This window comes from Eptatretus burgeri, chromosome 3, assembly GCF_056783735.1.
Source record: "Eptatretus burgeri isolate ZD-2024b chromosome 3, Ebu_testis_v1, whole genome shotgun sequence".
NCBI classification, from domain to species: domain Eukaryota; kingdom Metazoa; phylum Chordata; class Myxini; order Myxiniformes; family Myxinidae; genus Eptatretus; species Eptatretus burgeri.
Window position 1 is genome coordinate 109,797,474 of NC_140963.1, and position 21,991 is coordinate 109,819,464.

The 21,991-nt window shown below is 42.4% G+C and overlaps 1 protein-coding gene across 15 annotated transcripts in view; it reads right to left on the reverse strand.

Annotated features, from left to right (window-relative positions):
• Positions 1 to 21,991, reverse strand: part of PLEKHA5 (pleckstrin homology domain containing A5) — a 260,790-nt gene that overhangs the window by 3,037 nt on the left and 235,762 nt on the right. For 11 of the 15 annotated variants that reach the window (XM_085874995.1, XM_085874991.1, XM_085874993.1 and 8 more), the window contains 14 exons: positions 19,392 to 19,466; positions 18,880 to 18,948; positions 12,796 to 12,876; positions 11,627 to 11,791; positions 11,425 to 11,514; positions 11,235 to 11,334; positions 9,326 to 9,417; positions 8,608 to 8,715; positions 8,163 to 8,205; positions 7,876 to 7,976; positions 3,315 to 3,533; positions 3,046 to 3,168; positions 2,763 to 2,884; positions 1,186 to 1,298 (listed from right to left, as the gene is read on the reverse strand). In XM_085874995.1, coding sequence (XP_085731121.1) covers positions 1,186 to 1,298; positions 2,763 to 2,884; positions 3,046 to 3,168; positions 3,315 to 3,533; positions 7,876 to 7,976; positions 8,163 to 8,205; positions 8,608 to 8,715; positions 9,326 to 9,417; positions 11,235 to 11,334; positions 11,425 to 11,514; positions 11,627 to 11,791; positions 12,796 to 12,876; positions 18,880 to 18,948; positions 19,392 to 19,466 — 1,501 coding nt within the window. The remainder of the gene's footprint in view (positions 1 to 1,185; positions 1,299 to 2,762; positions 2,885 to 3,045; positions 3,169 to 3,314; positions 3,534 to 7,875; positions 7,977 to 8,162; positions 8,206 to 8,607; positions 8,716 to 9,325; positions 9,418 to 11,234; positions 11,335 to 11,424; positions 11,515 to 11,626; positions 11,792 to 12,795; positions 12,877 to 18,879; positions 18,949 to 19,391; positions 19,467 to 21,991) is intronic. The other 4 variants (XM_085875002.1, XM_085875001.1, XM_085874997.1 and 1 more) reach the window with 1 other exon arrangement.

The following is a 21,991-nucleotide window of genomic DNA, read 5'->3' on the forward strand; positions in this document are numbered from 1 at the left end:
CCCTAATTTCTCAATGGTGAAGAATCACTTTAAAAATTCTAGTAGTCTGATCCGGATCCGGATCTTCACCAAAATCTAATCACTTCGTCCTTGTTACACACCCATCCTGCCCACTAAATTTCATCCGGATGTGTGCACAACTTTTTGAGATATCCTACACACAAACAAAGACAGAAAGGGGTGAAAACAACCTCCTTCACCTTCAGTGGTGGAGGTCATAATGACCCGTCATCTCTGTCTCACCTCAGCACCGTGCTGGCCTCCATCGCAGACTCAGTTGCTCTTTCGATATCGTGCCGCCCGCACTGTTATCATGTGATATCGTGTGATTTAGTTTGTTATCGTGTGATATTGAATGATTTAGTTTTCGCTGGTCGAGCTATGAAGAAGAACAACATGTGAGCTTTTAGTGAAATAAGGCAAATGAAATATTATAATATGTTATTAAAAACTTTTAAAGTAAGAAGTAAATTTATTCAATCATCATGAGGAATGTTGGTTCAATTGGGAGGCAATAAGAAAGGAAGAAATAAAGAATGAACCAAGGAAGGAAATAAGAGTCAGAATGAGTTGGTGATTATTTTTTTTGAACGAAAACATTTGTTTGTTTGTTTGTTTTGAAACGAGGAGGGGGAAAGAAGAAAAAGTTGAGGAGTGTGAAAGAGAACACTTGGGATAAAGCCAGCAGAATGAGGCACATTTCTTGAAAGGGTTTCCCTAATCTTCATGGAGAGAAGCTTGATATTGAAAGCACTAGATGGATGCGGTCACGGCACCTCATACGGAGGTCGATAAGGACACGCAGAACAACGCAAAGCAGACAAAGATCACTTCCTTCTTCAAAAAGTCTGATGACCCTGATGACCCGAAGGACGTCCACGCCATCTCAATAACTTCCAACACCCTCAATTATCATCATCATGCAATTTGAAGTGTTTTTCATTTTTACTACTTTAGGCAAAAAAAGTTGATAAATTCGACACAAAAAAGCGTGCACGCGCGCACGCACGCACACACGTCTCCGGCACCCACTGCGCGGTGGACGGGCTAACAATAAATTGAATAATTAGAAAGGGCCGGGAGGATGAGAAACCCGAGAGCAAATGCAAGAGAAGCCCGAGGAGTGAAGAAAACTTGATGAATGGGAGCAAAGAGGTTGGAGATACGGGTGTACAAGTGTCTCACCCCGGCTTTTTTGGCAAGCTTCCACTGCGAGTGCACTGGACATGTCGATGATGCGTTCCTGTTCTTCAAGCTGGTTATGTACGCCCACCCTCTCCACAGGCACACCGGCAAAGCTAAGGTCAAACGAAGGATCGATAAGGTAAAAATCACTGACATATCCATGCAATAACTTGACTCTTCATCTGAATAAAATTATTAGTATTATTTTTGTATCCGTTGTCGAGGCTCGAATGAGAGCTAACACACAACGCACAACAAGGGAGGCAGGAGACAAGAGGGGTGGGAGAAGGAAGGACAAAACATTGGGGAACAGAGACATTAGATCTGTGGAACGGAGAGGGATGGGGCGGGGAACATTGGGTAAATAAGATGGACACCACAGATACTTTCAGGACCTTACAAAACAGGGAACTTTTGGAAAGGAAGGCAGGGAATTTGAAGGTGGGTTTGGGGTGGATTTGGATTAGCAGGGTTAGCAAAGATCGTAGTTTTGGATGGGGGAAGATAAGAGGTGGTGATGAACAGCTTTTTGAAGACCTGGAGGGAAGAATGGGATTGAATAGAGTGATGGAAATTTACTCCAAAGGTGGGGGGGGGGGGAGGAATGAAAGAGTGAAGGTGAGCAGCGATTCGTGATTTTGGTAGGTGTACCAGAAGGGGGTTGCTGGCGGGCCTTGAGCGCCCTGCGGAAATATGGGGAGAACATATCGCAGACAGAGCGGGGGTGGGGGGGGGCGAGACCGGAGAGGAGACGGTAGACAGAAAAACCACCGACCTGCCTGCGGTGAGAGGCCCAAACACTCAACCTCATCGCGGGAGATACCAATGATCAAAAATGCCTTGGTTTCCACAATGTGAAACCGAGAAAGGTGAGAGGCAGGAGCACCAGCCCAGAGGGGAGAGCATTACCCCATCAGGCTACGGATGAAAGCTTTGTATGTGGTCAGGAGTTCAGGTGGGTCGAGAAAGGATTTTGCACGACGGAGGATGCGACTGGCTTTGGAGGCCAGGTTGGAAATGTGGCTTTCCCAGGAAATATCATGGCACGTAGTGAAACCCAGAAGCTTGAAAGGACTTCTTCAAGAGGATTGTTGATAAAGTAGATGGGGGTGGGGGGGAGGGGGTTGGGGGGTTCCAAACTGTCCTTTTGGAGAAACATCGTGAGAGTGTGAGATTTGGCAGGGCTGAAAGACATGTTCCACGTGTTGGACCAGTTTGTGATTTTACCCAGATCTGCAGAGAGTGAAGAAGCTGCTGCTTGCCGATCTGAGGGATGACAGATGGTACGGCGGAGGGTTGAGTCATCAGCAAAGAGATAAAGAAGATTCTTCCTTGTGGCACTCCCAAGCTGTCCACCAAGTTTCATTGGAATCCATCCAGAACATTTTGAGATATCATGCTTTATATAATTTTTAGCAGTGTCACTCAATGGTGAAGAATAACGTGGTCTAATAACTTGACTTTCTCAAAATAAACTTGTTCTGTTATGGTGAGAGATAATACAACTATTTATCTTTCATGTTATCACATCAATGATCTGAGACTTGGTTCATAGGAGAAGTACGTTAAGGGTTTACCTTGAACGAGCAACTAAACTTTTGATGCGCTGCACTCGCCGCAGTTTTTCTTGTTCCTCTGCGGGGCTTGTTGGCTCTGGTTCATCCACTTCCTCGACAAATGATGCCTCGTCAGCTGGGGTCTACAAAGAGGAAAGCGTCTGAGGATAATGTTGCAAGCAATCACTGGAAGAGAAAACTTAATCCAAATCAATACTCAGCAAAAATGTCGAATCGGTTAAAAATCATAAAATGCGATGTAATGAGCGCTCGGAGTCAATATCGCATCAGAAATCAAACTGACCATTGGATCCCCATATCCACGGAGTCGAGCAATCTCTTGTGCAGGAGTTTCAGGCTCATCGTCCCTGACAGCTCGTTCCAATGCCTCAATATCCAAGTCATCTTTGGGCCGTGGCCGGAGGGGCTGGTGTGGATTCAAGAGATAGTAAACGTGGCTCACGAAAATAGATGCAAGCCATAGTGACTATGAGAAAGATAGAAAAATCAATAAGATGTAGAAGGATTTAAAGAAGGAAATAACGTGGTCTTAATCCAAATGACAACACCAACCTGCAGCCCATCAATAGTCAATGGTCGGCTGCTAGTTGTCGTGCTTTCTGTTGCCCCCAGGGTGACAGTTTTGCGTCGAGCACGAAGTGCAATGCGTTGCGAGGCACGCTGATTGTTCTGAAGGCGAGTGAGCTGCTCTTCGGCACTCATTTTAGTTCCACGAAGGGTAGATGCTGATCCAGCAGATGTACCGATATCTTGGGAGCTCTTTGGCCTCTCCTGAATAAATGATACGAGGGAGAAGAAGAGTGCAGGAGTTGTGCTGCTGCATTGACATAAGGTTGTTTGACTGAAGTGGTATGTTATAATTGGACATGATACAGCCTAACCGGACGAGTTGTACATTGTACTAATCAAGTATGAATGATAGGATGGTGTGAGAATTGATGGGATGGGAAGGATATCGACCAACAATCCTGTGGTGGAATGGCCATGGAAAGCGCTGCTCACCAGAATGCCATAACTTAATTCAGCATTACATGGCGAATGCTGAGAAAAGCAACATGGACTGGATATCCTGTTGAAAGCTTTATGGTGTAATAGTGTTTTAATTTTTGTTTGCAGAGACTGCTGAACAACACAATTCAAACGAAAACAGCCCCACCATGACCATGACGTCTGCAAAGTCAACCCAACCACTCCCTTCCCACTCGGCCATTGCCCTCTCCTTGCACCGAAATGTTCAATTCAAAAACTCAATGAAAGATACACTCAAACTTGGCTTTGGCACAATAACAAATGCTGCAGAGAAACACAAATACATTTTGAGCTTTGGTTACAGTTTAGAGAGATGATAATATATCTGACATCCATTCTTCCCAAGAAACAATACTGTTGGGACCCTGCTATTCGTGGATCATAAAGTGTGACCTGCTTCGACAAACGTGCTTTGGGTAGCCGCAGGTTTTATTTATTTATTTATTTAAATGGTTTTTTTTTTTTTGGTTGTTGTTTTTTAAACACTTCAGGACTGGTCTTCTATATTCACCTGGGAAATTGAAAATTAGCCAGCATCACAACAATACATAAAACAGGTGCAAAAATGGATCCATTGGATCCCTTACTGCTCTTCCAATCATTAGCAAGGTCATGGAATCCATCATCGCAGTTGACATAAAATAATTCCTTTTCTCCCACAACCTCATCTCAGATCATCAGTTTGGATTCAGACCTACTCACTCGACCTTGGGTACACTGCTTTTACACTCCCAACAATGGTGGTGGCCCTCAATCTCCTCTCCCTGTCAAGGCTGGAGCACCCCAAGGCAGTGTTCTTGGCCCCATATTATTCCTAATCTTCATCAATGATCTCACTGACTCTCTGGAAAATCCTCTTTATCTTTTTGCTGATGACTCCTCTCTCTGCCATGACATCTCTCCATCCTTCTGACAGACAGGCAGCAGCAGCCTCTTCGCTCTCCTCAGACCTTGACAAAAATCACAAACTCGTCAAGCATAATTTTGCTTATGTATCCATATGTTTACAGCCTTTGCATTCTCCTTTACACCTCATCATTTCCTCCATTCCTCGTTTGTCCATCTCAGTCTACTTTTTCCCCTTTCTTCTGTTGTGTCCTGAATTGTTCTGTGTAATCACTTTTCCACAAGCCTAAACATTGTAAAAAAAAAAAAAAACAACCCCCCCCCCCCCCCACATTTGCAGCATTTTTCAGGAGAGTATCCTCTGCGAATAGCGGGGTCCGACAGTATTGTGAAATCTTAAAACAAGAAGATCCACTTATCGCTGCTGCACAACTGTCAGAAACGAACCAAATGTTTCACGCAATCCAAGAACACTTCCACGTTAAGATTATTCACATCTTATGTCGAAACCGTTATGTGTTTTTTATTGAAACATTTACTTAAATAAACATTTATATGGAGTGAAAGAAAGACTAAGCGGCACCATGGTGGCTTTAAATCAGCCGGTATGAAGTGGGCAGTTCAATCAGGAATGGAGAGGTGGGGAGATGGAACAAACACACAAGTAAATATACATGCTTCAGGGAGGCATAAATCCAACAGAAAAAAAATCCACAAGATACAACACAGCATACACAGTCAACTCCCACCCACCACATTGAATCCCATTCCTTGTAATGCAAGCCATTCACACGTGTTGTTTTGTACTGGAACACTGGCTCGGACTTTCCCCACGAAGATCGTGCTCATGGCAGGTGAAGAACCTTATCGTTTGATGACAATAATGACATGTATCATTGTTGCTATTATCTCAACATATTTTTGGCCACAACAGTTGTGTAATGGCAACAAATATTTCTGAAAGGAAGTATGTGTTTTACCTGGATGAGGTGTGCTGCAGATGTTGATGCAATTTGCTTTGCTAAACTTGACTCTCACGATCTCATTTGTCTCGTCTATCGCATTGACAGTCCCCCTATCTCGTAAAACACCATTACCGGTGCAAACTCTCTATCGATTGTAATGTTGTGAACTCACACATCATCTTTGGACATGTGGCAGGAGTCAATGCCAAATCAATTATGTTTTCACCCCGGTTTGTCAGTCTATTTGGCTGTGAGCAGGCCATCTCAAAAAGTTATGGACGGATTGAGACGAAACATGGTGGATAGGTTGGGTGTGAAACAAGGACAATTATTATTCGATTTCGCTGAAGATCCGGATCCAATAATTTTTTTAATTTTGAAAGTGATTCTTCAGAATTGAGGGATAAGGCCAAAAACGATATGCATCACGATATTTCCAAAGGTTATGGATGGGTTATGACAAAACTTGATGGACGAGTTGGGTTGGTGACAAGAACAAGCCGATTCGATTTGGGTTCAGGTCTGGATGCAGATACGGCCTAACAGTGGGGTACAAAACAAACTGTTCAGCCCGGCGGAGGTATGCGCTCCACCGAATGCGGTTCCCATTACCCTTGCAAGAGGAGAGGGTGTTGCATTTGGGTCCGTTCGTTTGTCTGTTTGTCCGCACAGAACTTTGGTATTTTTCTCTGCAATCGCTCGTCAGATTTAGAGGAAATTTTCACCATAGGAGCGACGACTCACGACTCAATCAGAATGTTTTAAGTATAATGACATCATGGGCCACGTGGTGCGGCAGCCATATTGGATTGAGCAAAAAGTTTAAAAAAATTATTTCTCTAGAACCGCTTCATTGATTGAAGTGAAACTTCACAATTATGATCTAGTATTGATGGGGTGTTTATATATATATATATATATATATATATATATATATATATATATATATATATATATATATATATATATTTATATATACTGATGATGAGTTCCACCGATGAGTCACGGTGTGGGCAGGCATATGCCATGGAGAGTGCACTCGGCTTCATTTCATTGAAGGCAACTTGAACGGGCAGCGGTACAGGGACGAGATACTCAGACCCATCGTCTTGCCATTTGTGCGCCTTCACCATGTGACGTTTCAGCACGACAATGCTCGCCCCCATGTTGCCAGGATCTGCATGGACTTCCTCGGTGAGGAGGACATTGATGTCCTCGACTGGCTTCCATATTCTCCCGACATGTCGCCCATCGAGCACCTTTGGGACGTTCTTGATCGACGCGTACGACAACGTTACGCAGTCCCAGAGAATGTCCGCCAGCTCCGTGTGGCTCTCCAGGAGGAATGGGAAAGCATCCCTCAGGCCACCATCGATAATCTGGTGATGTCCATGCACCGGAGATGCACCGCTCTGCGCGACGCCAACGGTGGACACACCCGCTACTGACTGTGTGAACTCTGACAGTGACACCTCGGTTGTGTCGGCTGTTGTAGCGCAAAGACTGTCGCCAGAATTCTCAAGGAACTCTTTGAAATTTAATGCTCAATTGTCATGGATTCTATAACCAAATTGTTGTGAAGGCAAATCCTGCCAAATTAGTATTAATGAGTTCGAGGTAAAATAGCAACAATCGCTTGGTGCGTTTATATTTTTGTTCAGTGTATATATATATATATATATATATATATACATATACGTGTGTGTGTTATAAATTTCAACCTGATCGGACGCACGGTCTCGCAGCCAGATTTATTTCTTTTTTGATCTGGGTTATTTATTATTATTCTTTTTTGAATAAGGCTCACTGGATGGGTTTAAGGGTAGAGGAGTAGCAGCTGAAACGTGAATCCTATCCAGGTTCCTCCTGACGACTTCATCTTTGCTTTTGCTGGTTCAGGTTCCTTCTGATTACTCCAATGCAGGACTGTACCTATTTGGTCTTCCTGCTAATTGAATTTATTTTAATCCCATTCTGAGTTTAATTGAATAATAATAAACAGCATGGGTCAGGGTAAGGTGTCTGATCAAACTGGGGTTGCATCAAAGCAGGACATCATGGTAGCCAGTCATCACTACCATCAGTTCTAAAGTGACAGTTCTAATGATGTGTCTTATTGATTACATAATACACCAGTGCACAAACGCCACACAAAACAAGTCCTGGTGAGGGTCTGGTCTGCAATCTCTGATTGCTCTTTTTCTTCTTTACAAATGCTATTTTAATATGCCCTTCAGCCTGTATGGCACGGGCAACCTGTGCGGTAAACGTACCTTGGTGCCATCAGTGTGTGTACGACGAAGCGTCACGTAGGAAGGCAGTGCCAATGTCCCACTCTTCGGCAAGGGGGGGACCACCCCTACCAGATATGTGCCTAGAAAGGAGAAACATGAGGACTTTTATGGATCGTTGAAGAGCAGAGCAGGAAGAATACAATTAAACAAAATCATAGTTAGAGCATAACTTATGATTGTGTTACATAAGGACAGGGAGATTAGGACAACATGATGGAATATGGTTTTCTCTGTCCAATCATGGCCAGATGATAAGACTCACATACCTTTTGAGTTTTGTACTCTTTCTAACGCCGACTCACTGGGTATCTTGGGAGGAAAATAAATAATGTAAATAATAGTAATAAAAGGAAACAGCACAGACTACCAGGAATTGCAACTTAGTACTAATACTCCACTGCTTTTGCAACAAACAGGATAGAGTAGAAAGTCTCAGGTGACGTTTCATCCATAACCTACAGACTGTCCTCGGACTAAGACTAAGACCTGAAAGAGTCTGTGGGTTATGGATGAAAGTTTACTGGAGACTAGGTCGGCTATATCCCGTTTGTTGCAAAATCAGTGGAGTAGGAAGTAGTTAGTGTAATCATAGGTTGACTGCAAATTGTCCTAAGCACGGACGCACGCACGCATGCACACACCAGAACAGAACTTGCATGTTACAATAAAAATAAAAACACAAGACCAAAGCATCGCTTCTGTTATCCTCACCTGGCTATCACCATTTGAAAGCGGTGGTTTGGTGGAGATGTTACGTGCAGTGCTGAGCGATGAGTGGCGAGGCATGGTGAAAGAGTGTGGAGTTGTGACGTCCGGCCTCTGAGGAAGAAAAGGTCGAATAAAGAAATGGCACGGCTTGCTTTGATAAACACAAAATCAAGATGGAACAAAGAAGAGCAATGGCGATTACATCATCGATGTCCAGAAAATTGGCAAAATGTGATGAACAACTACGATACATGTAATGGACAATAAAAGTGGAGGATAGATAAGGTAGTGACTGAAGATAGAGAAAATAATTATGAGAACAATGTTACAATCCTAACCTTTCCAATGTTAGAATGAAAAACTACTGTAGTGTTGTTCGTGAAGGCTCGTGTCAATTCCTCTTAATCCCCCCCCCATCCCCCGTTCCTCTCATCTCTCCTCTTCCCCTTTTATTTTGTTTTAGTATATTTACATAACGTCCTTCTTTTGGTTATTGTTTGTTTCCCCATTATCTTCCATCTTCTCCCGCTAGCCTCGACATTTAACCTCTGAATCCTGACCCTCCCTCTTGTGAGGCCAAAATGGGACATTCCCAAACCACGTTCTCTCTGACCCTTGCTCTGACGCACGCACCTCTGAATCACTCCCACTACAACAGTCAGTATACTTTAATCCATTCATTGTTCTTTCCAGCGTTACCCTCATTCCTCCATGAACTGACCTTTTCCCGGTGAGCAGATTCAGTCCTGATGATGGGCGCGATGATCAACGAACGGCTGGGGCTGTTCTGAAGGCTTGACAATCCTAAGCGTTCTGAATGATAGCATGCTTAAATCAGCTCAATTTTACATTTGTCCACAAAACAAAATACCCAAATAGCCTAAATCTACATTCTGAGTCGACAGGAACTCAGCACAGACTCAAAGGTGTCTACCTATATCCTACACAAAATGGTGGAATGTTTTAGCTTCCCCCACGCTCCCCCAACTTACCACCTTCATTTCTCCCTTCCTATTACTCCTCTCCCCTCTCAAACGCCGCCTCGTTCCCTTTCCATCGTACATCCTTCCATTTATTTTCTCAAAAATGATTTCCTCTCGTCACATCGCCTTTCCCTCCTCTAAGATGCGACAAGATCTGACATATTTGTATAAAAATACTTAAATGGATTTGAAGTTCCACTGGAGGCATTAATTCTATCTGAGGTATGGACACCGGTTGTGGCACTGACATCAGCCAAGTTTTAAAGGGTCTAGGGTCAGAATCAGTGGATTGGAAGAGAAATGTTTGTATGTTTTGTACCATTGTGGTTATGATACGAGCAAATAACTTGTTTATTATTCGCATCTGGCCAATTCCAGCCAAACATCAACACAACACAAACTATAATAACACTCGGTCGAGGGCATATCTCGGCCAGGCTGAACAGTATACATTTTGTATCCTCAGGATACGATACAAAATATAAACTGATCTGAGTCCGGACCTGAACCAAAATCGAATCGGCTTGTTCTTGTCACTTAACCAACTCGTCCACCTTGTTTTGTAATAATCCGTCCGTGACTTTTTGAAATTTCATGCCGTTTTTGGCCCCCATCTCTCAATGGTGAAGAATTACTTGTAAAAAAAATTAGAGTATCCAGATCCGGATCATCAGCAAAATTGAAACAATTTGTCCTTGTCACACACCCAACCCCTCCACAACTTTATGAGACATCCTGCTCACAGACAGACAAGCAAGGGTGACAACATAACCTCAGTGGCAGAGATAACTCGCAGGGTGTCTGCAATACACTTTTGGGAGAAGACGTGGGGAGTGGAGCAGGAAAGTTAATAAAGTCATTTTATTCTGAGGGTCAGTAAATAATTCCAAATAACTCAATTTTCCAATAAGAAACATAATATTCCACCTCTCTATAAAATATCTTCCCCGTGCAAAGCAACTGGACAAATGTTCTGCATGGATTTCCTCAACCAGATGCAGAGAGGGATGCTAATTGCTGTGGGAAGGAAGGAGAAACGACATTTCAGGTGTGGGCCCTTTTTCAAAGCAAGAGAGGGGCTGGTAGGATAACCTTAAGGTATGTTTTCGGCTGTCTAGTCTGGGTTCGAATCTCAAGCCAGCTATAAATCATCAACCTGAGCTGTTTTTCAGGCAGGATGAAGCATCAATGCGTGTGCCATCCAGCGGATGGACGTCAACCTAGACGTCTCGTCAGCCATCATTAGTTGGTGGACGTTAAATATCCCACGGTGTCCTTTGCCAGGAGTAGGCGAGCTGTCACCAGCACCATGAACAAATTACAAATTCCTGCTCTCACCTACAGGGCACACTGCATCAGTGGCACAGCTGTGTCCTGGGCAAAAATGAGGCAACCAGAAGCTATGTGCTACATACAGAGAGAATGGAAAGCAAGAGTTGGGATGGGAAAGGGTCCCAACTCTTGCTTTCCATTCTATCTGTATGTAGCACATTTTTGTATGTAGGGGGAGGTAGGGGGAATAAATATCCTCCATGACAGGTACAAGCTTCAATTTTCGAAATGATTGAAAGAATGATGTGAACATATGGAGACATTACTGCCATGATATCATTTCCACGTGCATAGAAATTGTGGAAACAGCCTCACCCGCCTCTCCAGCATGTGCACGGTTCTTTTCCAGACCCCCAAGAACATCTTGGATCCTCCACAGATCTTTCTTTAAACGATCCTGGTCTGGGACAGGATTCTGAGGCCCACAAAAAGAAAAGAAGTGAGGGATTAAAACAACAATGGTGAATCTACACGCTTCGGAGATGTCTTGGATACAAAAACACACCGTGCTTCCAAGCGTCTGTTGCAGTTTCGCTTTCACGACCAGCAGCTGTGCCTCAAGGAGACGTGCTTCATTCCTCACTCGCTCCAGCTCCTGAGCATGGTGAGATCAATAGCATACAAAGTGGACAAGATTCAAGAAGACAAAAGGGATCAGCCGAGTCGCCGAGGCCCCCAATTCCCATCTGCATATTAACGAATCATACCGCAGATGTACGCGCAATGTCAGCACGAGTTCCCACAAGCCTTTGCTGTAAAGACTGCTGCTTCCACAGTAGAGATTCATTGGGACCCTCTTGTTGAGCATCATATGACCTCTCCGCATCTCCGAGTTCCTGTCTGATTTTTTCTGCTGCTTGTTCCAAGCCTCCCTGCAAAGTAAAGTCAATGTTTTAAATCCCAATATAAATTTGTGCTCGAAAGGAGAAATAGCAAAAAGGCAAATTTTCTGTTGCATTTGAAAGCATCAGGTAAGCAGATATGTATCAACATACATATCACCGTGGGAAAGGTGAGAATTCCCTGTCTTTCCAACACTGGGCAATATATATTCTGAAACATCGTTTCATAGAATACAGACTAAATATTAAATTTTCAATCATTAAAAACAAACAAACAAAATAAAATCCAACAAACTCCATTGAGACTGTGCCAAGAAAGCCCAAGCATAGGTAAAAGAACCACAATCGTAGCCTTTCCTGCTGCAATAGTCATCATTTCGTTGACCGATCAAAGCAATTGATGGACCTCGTGTAACCATCAGTATGGCGATCAAGCCGGTCCTGGCTAATAAGCCAGAGTCATCGTCATTGTTGTTGAAGGATGAACAATGTTGGAATCGAATTGAATTACCCGGTCAAAGCACGCTCAAAGCCTGGACTGTGTTTCAACCGATCACGGTTCCCGTTCAGGATTGTGTGGAAGGCGTGAGTTTCTCTACTCCAATTATTTTAGTTTCTCTACTCTACTCCAAGCTTTGACCTACTCATTGGATAAATTGTGCTCATTTTGTTGTTTCCGATGGAGAGAATATTGTTAAATGTTTGTGTCCATTACTGTGCCTGCAAGTCTCATAAGTGTGGTATATAGATGCATCTGTGTTACATGTTCAGATGGTACATGTTCAAGTTAAAAAAAAAAAAATAATGTGCGGAATAATGTGTCTGGTGTGTCAAAATGAGGTTAGGACAACAATACATATTCCTTGAGCACAACAGTGGCTATGCATAGTCACGTGTCCTGATGACATCAACTGCTCAACGTTGATACAAACAACCTCGAATAAACTATTTACTGGAGTTCCTAACTCCCAGGGCCTCCAAAGAGCAGAAAACTTAGAACCAATAAATATTTTAACCCCAAAAAGCTATTGCACCTTTTCATCTTTGAGTTGCTGCAGGCGTCGTCCCAATTCTTGAACCGCCTGGTCCTGTTCACAAAGACGGCTCAGCTTCGTCTGATTGGATGAGAGGATCACGTGATGATGAAGTCAAAAGTCAAGTCATTAGCACATGTCTCTCTGACGTCAGATCGCAGTGCATCACAATAACCAAGACAAACATGGAATTATATTTGCGCTTTAATTTTGTTCAGAGGAAGTTAACTTTATGCGTGACCTACTTTTCCTGATGAAATTGCAAAGGTAGTTCTGGCATTATCAAGTCAACCGAGTTAAGGTCAGACTAGTTATCGTGCGTGGTGTGGATCACGTGAAAATCAAAGCACATAACGACCGCTCAACAATTTTCAAGAAAGGGACTTTCCATTTTTGACTTAAAGTTGCAAGTTTCTTCCCCACTCACGATTCCACTGGAGATGTTTTTAAACATTCTGTCCACATTCGAAGATCCTCAAGGAAAATTGTTTATTATGAGAATATTGGTTTAAACGTGGGTTGGGAATTGCTTTTGCAGTTGTATTTTTTTTTTTCTAAATATTATGAGGTAGTTTTCAAAATGAACATTTCAAAAGAGTATCCAAACACTCGAAATTCAACAAAGGAGGAAATCGCATGGGGAGGGATGTAGTAAAATATTCCGACGTTAAACTATTTAGCCAGTCTATATCATAAACGACCACGGCCGTTCAAAGTTGATGTGCAATTTTTTAAATTGTAGAACATACAAAAATAATTAAATTGTTTACCCAAAGACAGTCGTGCAGTGACATTAACACTGGTCCACTTAGCATACCGAGTAAAACCAAGATGGCAGCAAACAGTTCATGTGTGATGTGGAACAGAGGTTTATCAGGTTTCACATGGTGTGTTCGAGTCATAGATAGTGATCAACAATGACAGGCACTGGGTTAATGATCTTGAACATTCGCACATGGAACCAAATTGATCACTCAAGCAGACATTAAATGTGTTGAACAGCTAATTTGTGCAAAATTGCTGGACTACTACATGTGAAATGACAAAATAAATGGATGTCAAAAGTGTGGAAACGATAATAATCAAACAAGGTGAGTTTAAGATTACCATCAAATGACCTCTCGTTTGTTCAAAAGGGAACTCGCATAGCCATTGCAACTTAGCTGCTGGGCACATGATCAGGGAGATTTATTGAAAAAGGTTGTGACGTGTAACGATATCACAGGCCATCCTTCCATGCCAGTCAAAGAAAGCATGGATTGAAGACATTCTTGCTCTCCACCAAAAACAAAACAAGACCGAGCATTTAACAATTCATAGCCTTGTCGGGGTATTTGCCTAGGACTCTAGGTGACCCCTTTGACACTCCAGAATGTAGGCCATCCAAGAGCGCAACAAAGTTGAGACCGGGGAGGGCTCTGTTCCACCTTCTCAAACCAACATATGCAGAACAAACACACACACAACCTCCTCCAATCAGGCTTCAGCTATCAGCCAGAGAAATTATGGCAAATGTTTTGGGATGTAATGGTTTAACTTGTGTGGAACTTCCTGAATATGAAAGCGTAACCATGAATTCACAGCACCACAGTGATTTGTTATGCAGCGGCGTCAGACAAGCAATACACTCATGGTCAAGTATGCTTTCCCAGGGAATGTGTGTGGTCAAGTATGCTGTCACTGCATCATAACACTCGCTCTCACACGGCAAATGCGACCCTGACGACTATTCAGATGGGTGACATATGCATCAGTACACTTATAAATGAGCCGTTTATATCAATAGATAGACCAACACACGCTTGAAACATTTATCTCATGAAGTATGAAAAATTATTGCCGGTACTTTACCTTTTCATGTTCCAAGAGCAACCGTACGTTATTACATTTGACGGACAGCACGCCCACCTCTTTGGACCACCATTACATACGTCTCCATTAGAAAACGGTGACATTTAGATCACGTGATAAACAACTGCTCACTTTTATCATGTCAATGATCATGTACTTCCTTGGCAAAGGGAAATATGAAGTGAATTCACGTTCGTCATTTGGTTTACAACCTTCATTTGAAGTTTCAAATCAGTATTTCATTTTTGACCGAGCAGGTTAGAATATGCAAGATTATTTTCCTTCATAAACAATTGTATTTACAGTGTGGGATGGTATTGGTTTGACAATGAAGAAGGGCGTGCCACACTGAACGCATTTTGATGGATGCACACGACTGACGTACATGAACTCGACCAAAATAACAGGTAATGTACAGGGTCGTCTGAAAGTCGCTTTGCCCTTGCCAAATTTCTCGCACCTCCCTCCCTTCCCCTTCGCGGTATGCGGAAACACTGACTCGGGAGAATGATGGAGTGCATACAGATACAATGTCTGATTAATTATTGTTAAGCACTGCACAATCAAACCTGTATATTAAAAGAGTTTAAGAACGAATGCTTTCCTGGGGAGGGGTAAAGTGACCTTCCCACCACCCTGGAGAAGATATGATGACACATTTCCAATGTTTTCAGTGCGAATTCGTTTATTTTGTACAATTAGAAAATTTCATGATTTCATTGATCAATGATAGAAAAAAAACAAAAGAAAGCATTTGGTGTCTTACAAAAAATTAACTGTTCTGGTACGGCGCAAAATTCTACATGACCAGGTGGACATTTATGGGACAAAGACTTGTATGATCAGAAAAAGTGGTTTGTTGGTAATTTTGTCTTTACTTTTTGTGAACTATTATCTATATATAAAAGAGTCGTGCGTGTGGGCCCCACATATTGGTTGGACGTTTCACTTGACTCCATCCACAATTTCTATACTAAGGCCGCAAATTTAGGAATGCTTTACCCCTCCCCAGGAAAGCACCCTTTAGAATTTACCTTTTCGACCTCGATCATTTACCCTTTAGAACCCTTTCTCTCAAGTCACGCTTTTCCTCCTTACTATTATTTCTGACTATTTTCTCTTAAAATTTTAAGTTGAACAGATGACTGATGGGTTTCTGTGAAGTCCATGATCTCATGATAGGGGAGCAGAAATCATTCAATATTCCGCTGTTTTGGTGTGGGAATGCCCGTTTGCTTTGATGAGTGTGAGGAGAGCGAGAGTAAAGATGGGACCACTTTGGAAGGGTGAGGTTGAGGACTTTTAGTGGGGGGAGAGGGGGTTGAAGGCTTTAGTGTGGGGAGGGATGTGTGTGTGTGTGTGTGTGTGTGTGTGTGTGTGTGTGTGTGTGTGTGTGTGTGTGTGTGTGTGTGTGTGCGCACTCATGCATCCATCCATCCACTGGGACCATACTATCTGCAGAGCGTTGGTGCTGCCTAAGCAGTCTCCGTGGCTATTGAGTACAATTCTGGACGGGTCGCCACTCCGACACAGGATACCAGCAAGCTGGCACTCATTTTGCCGACCTCGGAAGGATGACAGGCAGAGTCAACCCCACCTGGTATTAATTCAACAGCCGAGTGGGATTTGAACTCAGGATCCTCGGATCCTAAGCCCACCACCCTAACCATTAAGCCAACACCAGGCATGCACTCATGCATGTGTGCGACTGTAAGGGGGTGATGCAATCATGCTATGGGTAATGTGCTTGTGGACCTTAAACTAGAAGCAATGGAACAGAAAGTGTATAAAGTAATGATTTTGGTGGTTAGTATCGCATTGACACGTAGTTCAGCAGTTCTAAAACATCCCCCATACAGTCCAGACTTGCCACCTTGTGTTATTTTCTCTCTCTGGACCATCCAAAGGATATTCGACCAGCATCAAGTCGAATAATAAAGATGCCAAAGCATGCGTTCTGAAATAGCTGCATAACCATCCCAAAGATTTCTACACACAAATGGCATCAAGGCACTACCACATCAATGGGACAGGTGTGCACGTGTCATGGAGGAATACCTTGAGAGACAGGTGAAGTTTCATCAACCACACTTTTTGATTTTATAGATTTAAAAAAAAAAAAATGCACATCATCCTTAGAACTGCCCTTGCAGTTATAACTTTGAGTGAAGGATAAATAAATAAAAAAACCAGGGGGTAGAGTATTCTGGCACCACTGATGATTTGAATGTTTATCCAACCATTTTCAACAATGAAATGATCGATATAAAGTTGATTAATCAATGAAATAGCACCCAGGCATTTCTGGTACAAGACAGGCTCTGCTTGCTTCCATTCCTGAATGTTTCACGCAACAATCACCTTCTCCATCACAGGCACGTGTATATTCAACTGATGTTATTATGCTCTCAATTGTATAATAAGATGACAAGCATCTATAAGAAGTACTCACTTAAAAGTATCCAATTATAATCAATTGCCACAATGACAAGTGTGGAGCATGATGAAGAAGTTGAAGAACTAATGAGCACATCATAACCAAATCCCAATGCATTTTGTGTTATTCATAGCACCTTAGTTTGAGGTGACTATTTGAGGCTCTCATGAGCCGGAGGAGCAGAAACAATATCTTGGGAAATTTCTTGTAAAAAAGAAAAAGAAGAATTGAAACTTTTTTTTTGTTTTTTAACTTGTTGAAAGTCGTCACCAGGAGCAGATTCCCTTCATGCGTTCGGGCTAAACGGGGTATTTCACGCGGCTTTTGTACAATTGCGAATAAAATGGCCTCTCGTGTTGTAGGAAAGCTGGCCGACTTGAAGAAATGTCTGAGACTTGCAACTTGAACTCTTTTTCGAATTTTCGTACTTCTGAGTTTACATTGTACGAGCACAAAAATCATTAAACACAGTCGCTGTACGGGTACTGCATTTCATGCTGCATTGTAATCTTCTTGACGCAAGCCTCAAGGCCTCTGTTCTGCGCATATTTTACACAATGAGTGTTCAGAGGGAAAGGCAGCCCAGGAGTGATGTCACAATCTGTGCTTTGTTCCCACATGTGTGTTCGATTCACATAAGAGTTACACGTTGAGCCGCAATGGCAAGTCTCTTGGCATTTTAAAGCCATCAAAAATGGCAGAGTGAAAAAATTTGCATCGACAGCGTGAGCATGCTCTCGGAAAGTAGAGTACAATGCACTTTGGTAGCGGCGTGCCAACATCGCATGAAAACGCATTCACACAACACGGAATACACGGAATACAACAATATACTGGCTTACTTATAAAAGCTATAAGGGGCACGGTTCAACTAACAAGTCATGGGCTTTTGTTTAATGGATGTACGATAGATTAGCAATTAACTTTTTGAGGCAATTTGCCTTAACCCTGTAATAAACTGCCCCAATAATCATGCGAATCCTGCCTCAGTGCGTGCGCTAAAAAGTCAAGACGGTGGAACGTGAGTAGCCTAAAAGTAAAGGAGGGAGAAGTGACAAATAAGTGTGAAATTTCTGGTCAATGCAAACGTGAAGCCTATTGATAATTACAAGCCAGTTGCGCAGTATATGGTGACGATTGCCTATCAAGAAAATCTGGATTCAAGAGCTCCTTGGGCCAATAATTATTTGACGAAAAATGGGATTAACATAACATCATGCAAAGACGACGTACGTATCCTAAATAATTATACTCCAACAGCATGGGAAAGCTTCCACTCCGACGGAGAAGTGCAGGTGGAAAAGTTGGAGAATATCTCGAAAGAGTAATGCGAGCACTAATACACGTACAAGCTCAGTTATGAGTACAAACGAAAGTTGAGATCAAACTTGTAGAATCCCAACTTTACATCTGATCAAGTTCCAATAGAGAATACACAAGAGAGAATACACTTGATAAATAGAGGCTATCGCAATGTGGAACATCCGACATGGGCACACAATTTAAACACTCAAAATGATCATGCCAATCGTAATGGCCCGTTTCTCAATGCGTACTTCCAAGTACAAAAGGTCACATCTCTCGAAATGATTCAACAAAATAACGAGCGATCAAATCAAAATGGTTTTCACACAAAGACCGCTCGGAAAGGTTATTGACGGAGTAGCATTCCAAATATTTGGAGTTTGCAAAGTTGATAAAAAGCACCGGATATTTTATCTGAAAACAAAGGTTCATGCGTTTGATAGTTCAACCGGAGTGGCTTTCATCGGTAAAAAGTAGGAACCATATCTTACATCAATGTCATCATCAGGATGCAAGGTGAGGCCATCCATCCTGTCCTGAAAGCTTTCTGGGAAGAATACCTGGGTAGAAAGGAAGCAGTGTTAACTTGTACACCTGGCAACAACTTTCAACAATTTTCTCAGATTTTACCCTGACACTTCTTCTTCTTCCTCTTCTTCACATATTTGTCATTCCCAAAGTGATCTGTACCTTATTTCCTTTACAGGTTTGTAACATTCATGTTATACAGTATATTATCACAGATGATTCAAATGAAACGGTTAAAAAAACAAGTGCGGTATTCTTATGGAAAAGTTTGAAGGAAAAGGTAGAAGCAAATTGGGGTAAATAAGGATGAAAGATAAAAAAAAACCTCAAAGTTAGAAAAGGGTTAAAGTACTCAAAAAAGTATCTGCATACAAGGAAAAAAAAATACACAAACTATCTCAAAAAAGAAAAGCAGAGAAATATTACACACAAGCACAAAGCTCAAGAAAAGAAAAGCCATACAGGTGGCCCTTACTTGCTTGCGAGGTGGATAGGAGCCACAGCGCAGCATGACTTGTACAGAGTTAATGAGAGGCTCATTGGCCTTCATCTGCATGGGTTAGTGTAGCAGGAACGAGCGCAGAAAACAGGAAAACAGGAAAACAGGACCTGGGTTAAAGCTTGGAAGGACATCAGACAGCAGTCCAATATAGGACAAAATATTTTTTTTTTAAAGAAGAAAGGATTAGTGAAGAGAAAAGAGAAGGAAAGAGGAACAGAAGACTTTGAAGATATGAGGGTAAATGCTGCTGAAAGGCTGGGGGGGGGGGGGGAGGGGGGTAGGGAAAAAGCAGTAACCAAGATAACTACTGCGTTATCAGCTGATACTTCAATAATTGGGTCTATGAAGAAAATCTGTGATCCCGCTAACATACTAGCTTGACTTGCTGAGCGTATGGCAATATGATGAGGCATAATTGGTTGTTGGCAAGTACTGCCATCATGGCGACATCGTAAATCCATTGTGTTTTGGGACATTCTTGAATCGCACAGAACAATGATGGCATATGTCGGTATCCGTTCTCTATAGCACGCAACTGTCCACCTGCCAAACAATAATGCCACAGTTGGCGATTTCCCTTCTATACTCCCACCCCAGCTCTCTCTTCATAATCTGTGGCAACTTCAACTGCAACACTCCAGCTGTCTTGGCATTGGTTGTCATATAACTTCCCATGGTACAACAAACAAGGGTTTTTGTGAAACTTCTGGCCTGTGAAGCATAGTTTTCCCATGAGCTATAATCTGGTCTTGTTACTCTTGCCCTCTCAACTCCAGCCACAATCTGTACACGCTCTATATAAAAAATCCTTACCTTGTTACCCTCCCCAAATGTAACATAAATGATAACCTACATTCATCAATTCCCCTTTTGCACATGTGGAAATGTTTTCCTGATTTTGTTCTCATGCTCTTCTCACCAGGACTTCATGTCTGCTGCCCACAGCCACTTCCTGCTCTTCTCACCAGGACTTCATGTCTGTTGCCCACAACCACTTCCTGGTGTCTCCCATTTCTACCTCCACATCCACAGACAGAGCCAGGCCAACTTTCACCAGCAACTCATTTCCTTGTTCTGTGGTGCATTATGCTCATTTTAGTTCTTCCTCCCTCCGCACCGCTTTGCCCTCTTGCTATTATGCTCTTCCATAAGCCTCGACACGTGTATAAAGAGTGTACAATTTTAAATTGACCAATGCAGTCGTCCCTAAAAGGTTCAGAATGTTTTGCAATGAGCAATATTGCTCCATCAAACGAAACTTGTTCCACATTACAATTTGCACTTGTTATCTAATAACATTCGTTTCATTATTAATACTACTAGCATTGAACCCATCGCATCGCTGACTGTCATTGGACAACATAACTTATGTATGTTCCAGTCCAGTAATTCAGTTTATTGGCAATCAATACGCTGAGATGCATTTGCATCGTGCTTTGCTTGTTGACTCGCTGTGCTCAAATAGGCAGGCGTCATTGCTGGTGTCGTACCGAATCACAATTGCATTGCTCAGCAACATTGCGATCAACAAATGTCTGTCTGTTACTTTTTGGCACTTTTGGGGCTTGTATAATGAGCAAACAAAAAATACAATTCTTACTTATAAGTAATATAGATTTTCCGAGCCATTTTCATCTTTTGGCATTCAATTTCATTTGAAAATGAATGCTCCATGACGTGATCATTCAAATATCTTCAACGGTTGTTCAATTTCATTTTCTCAACATTTGATTTCCTGAAACCTGCAGTCAATTTAAAAGTTGTATGTACTGCATTCAATTTCACTCAAGTCAGCAGCCGTTGGTATCTGGGCATTCAAAATCACGAATGTGTATTGTAATTCAAAATACTGCACGTGCTTTCAAATTCCGACTGAAGGTGCGTACATGTCGTTTGCATGAGTAGACCTATTATGACACTAACAATCATATTCTTTTCTAGAATATGTATCTTCTATGATCTGTGAAATGTTGAGAAAGACATTACACATCATTATTTGCATGAGAAGGCTGGTTCTTCATTTTCAGATTCCCAAATAGCAATGGCAGCCCGCGGTCGCCACAGAAGGGTTTCCGATGTCGACAGGCACAGGCTCATTGATGCCTTCAAATACAATGCGCTGGATGATCTAGAATTGGCCGACAATCAAGGCATCAACAGAGCAACATCAAAATCAAACATCTCGATTTCTCTGAGAACTGGTCGACGAGAAAGATCCAAAGGGAGGAGCACACTCTTCCTTATCCTCCCGGCCAGATTCCTCGCCAGGACCTTCATTGCACGATTTAAGAACATAATGCCCCTGTACTTCCCCGGATCTTGAACATCATTCTTACCCTTCCATACTGACACAATTAACCCTGTCTTCCAATCCTCCGGAACTGAACCTTCTCTCGTACATATATTCAACAGCCTCTTCATCCAACTGACTCCGACTTCTTCTGCTACAATTATCATCTCTGTAGACACCTCATCAATGCCTGGTGCTCTTCCCTTCTTTATCCTTTTCAATGCCATCCGCAATTCCTTCTCTGTTTTCCCCACCACTTCCACTTTCACCTCTGCACAACACG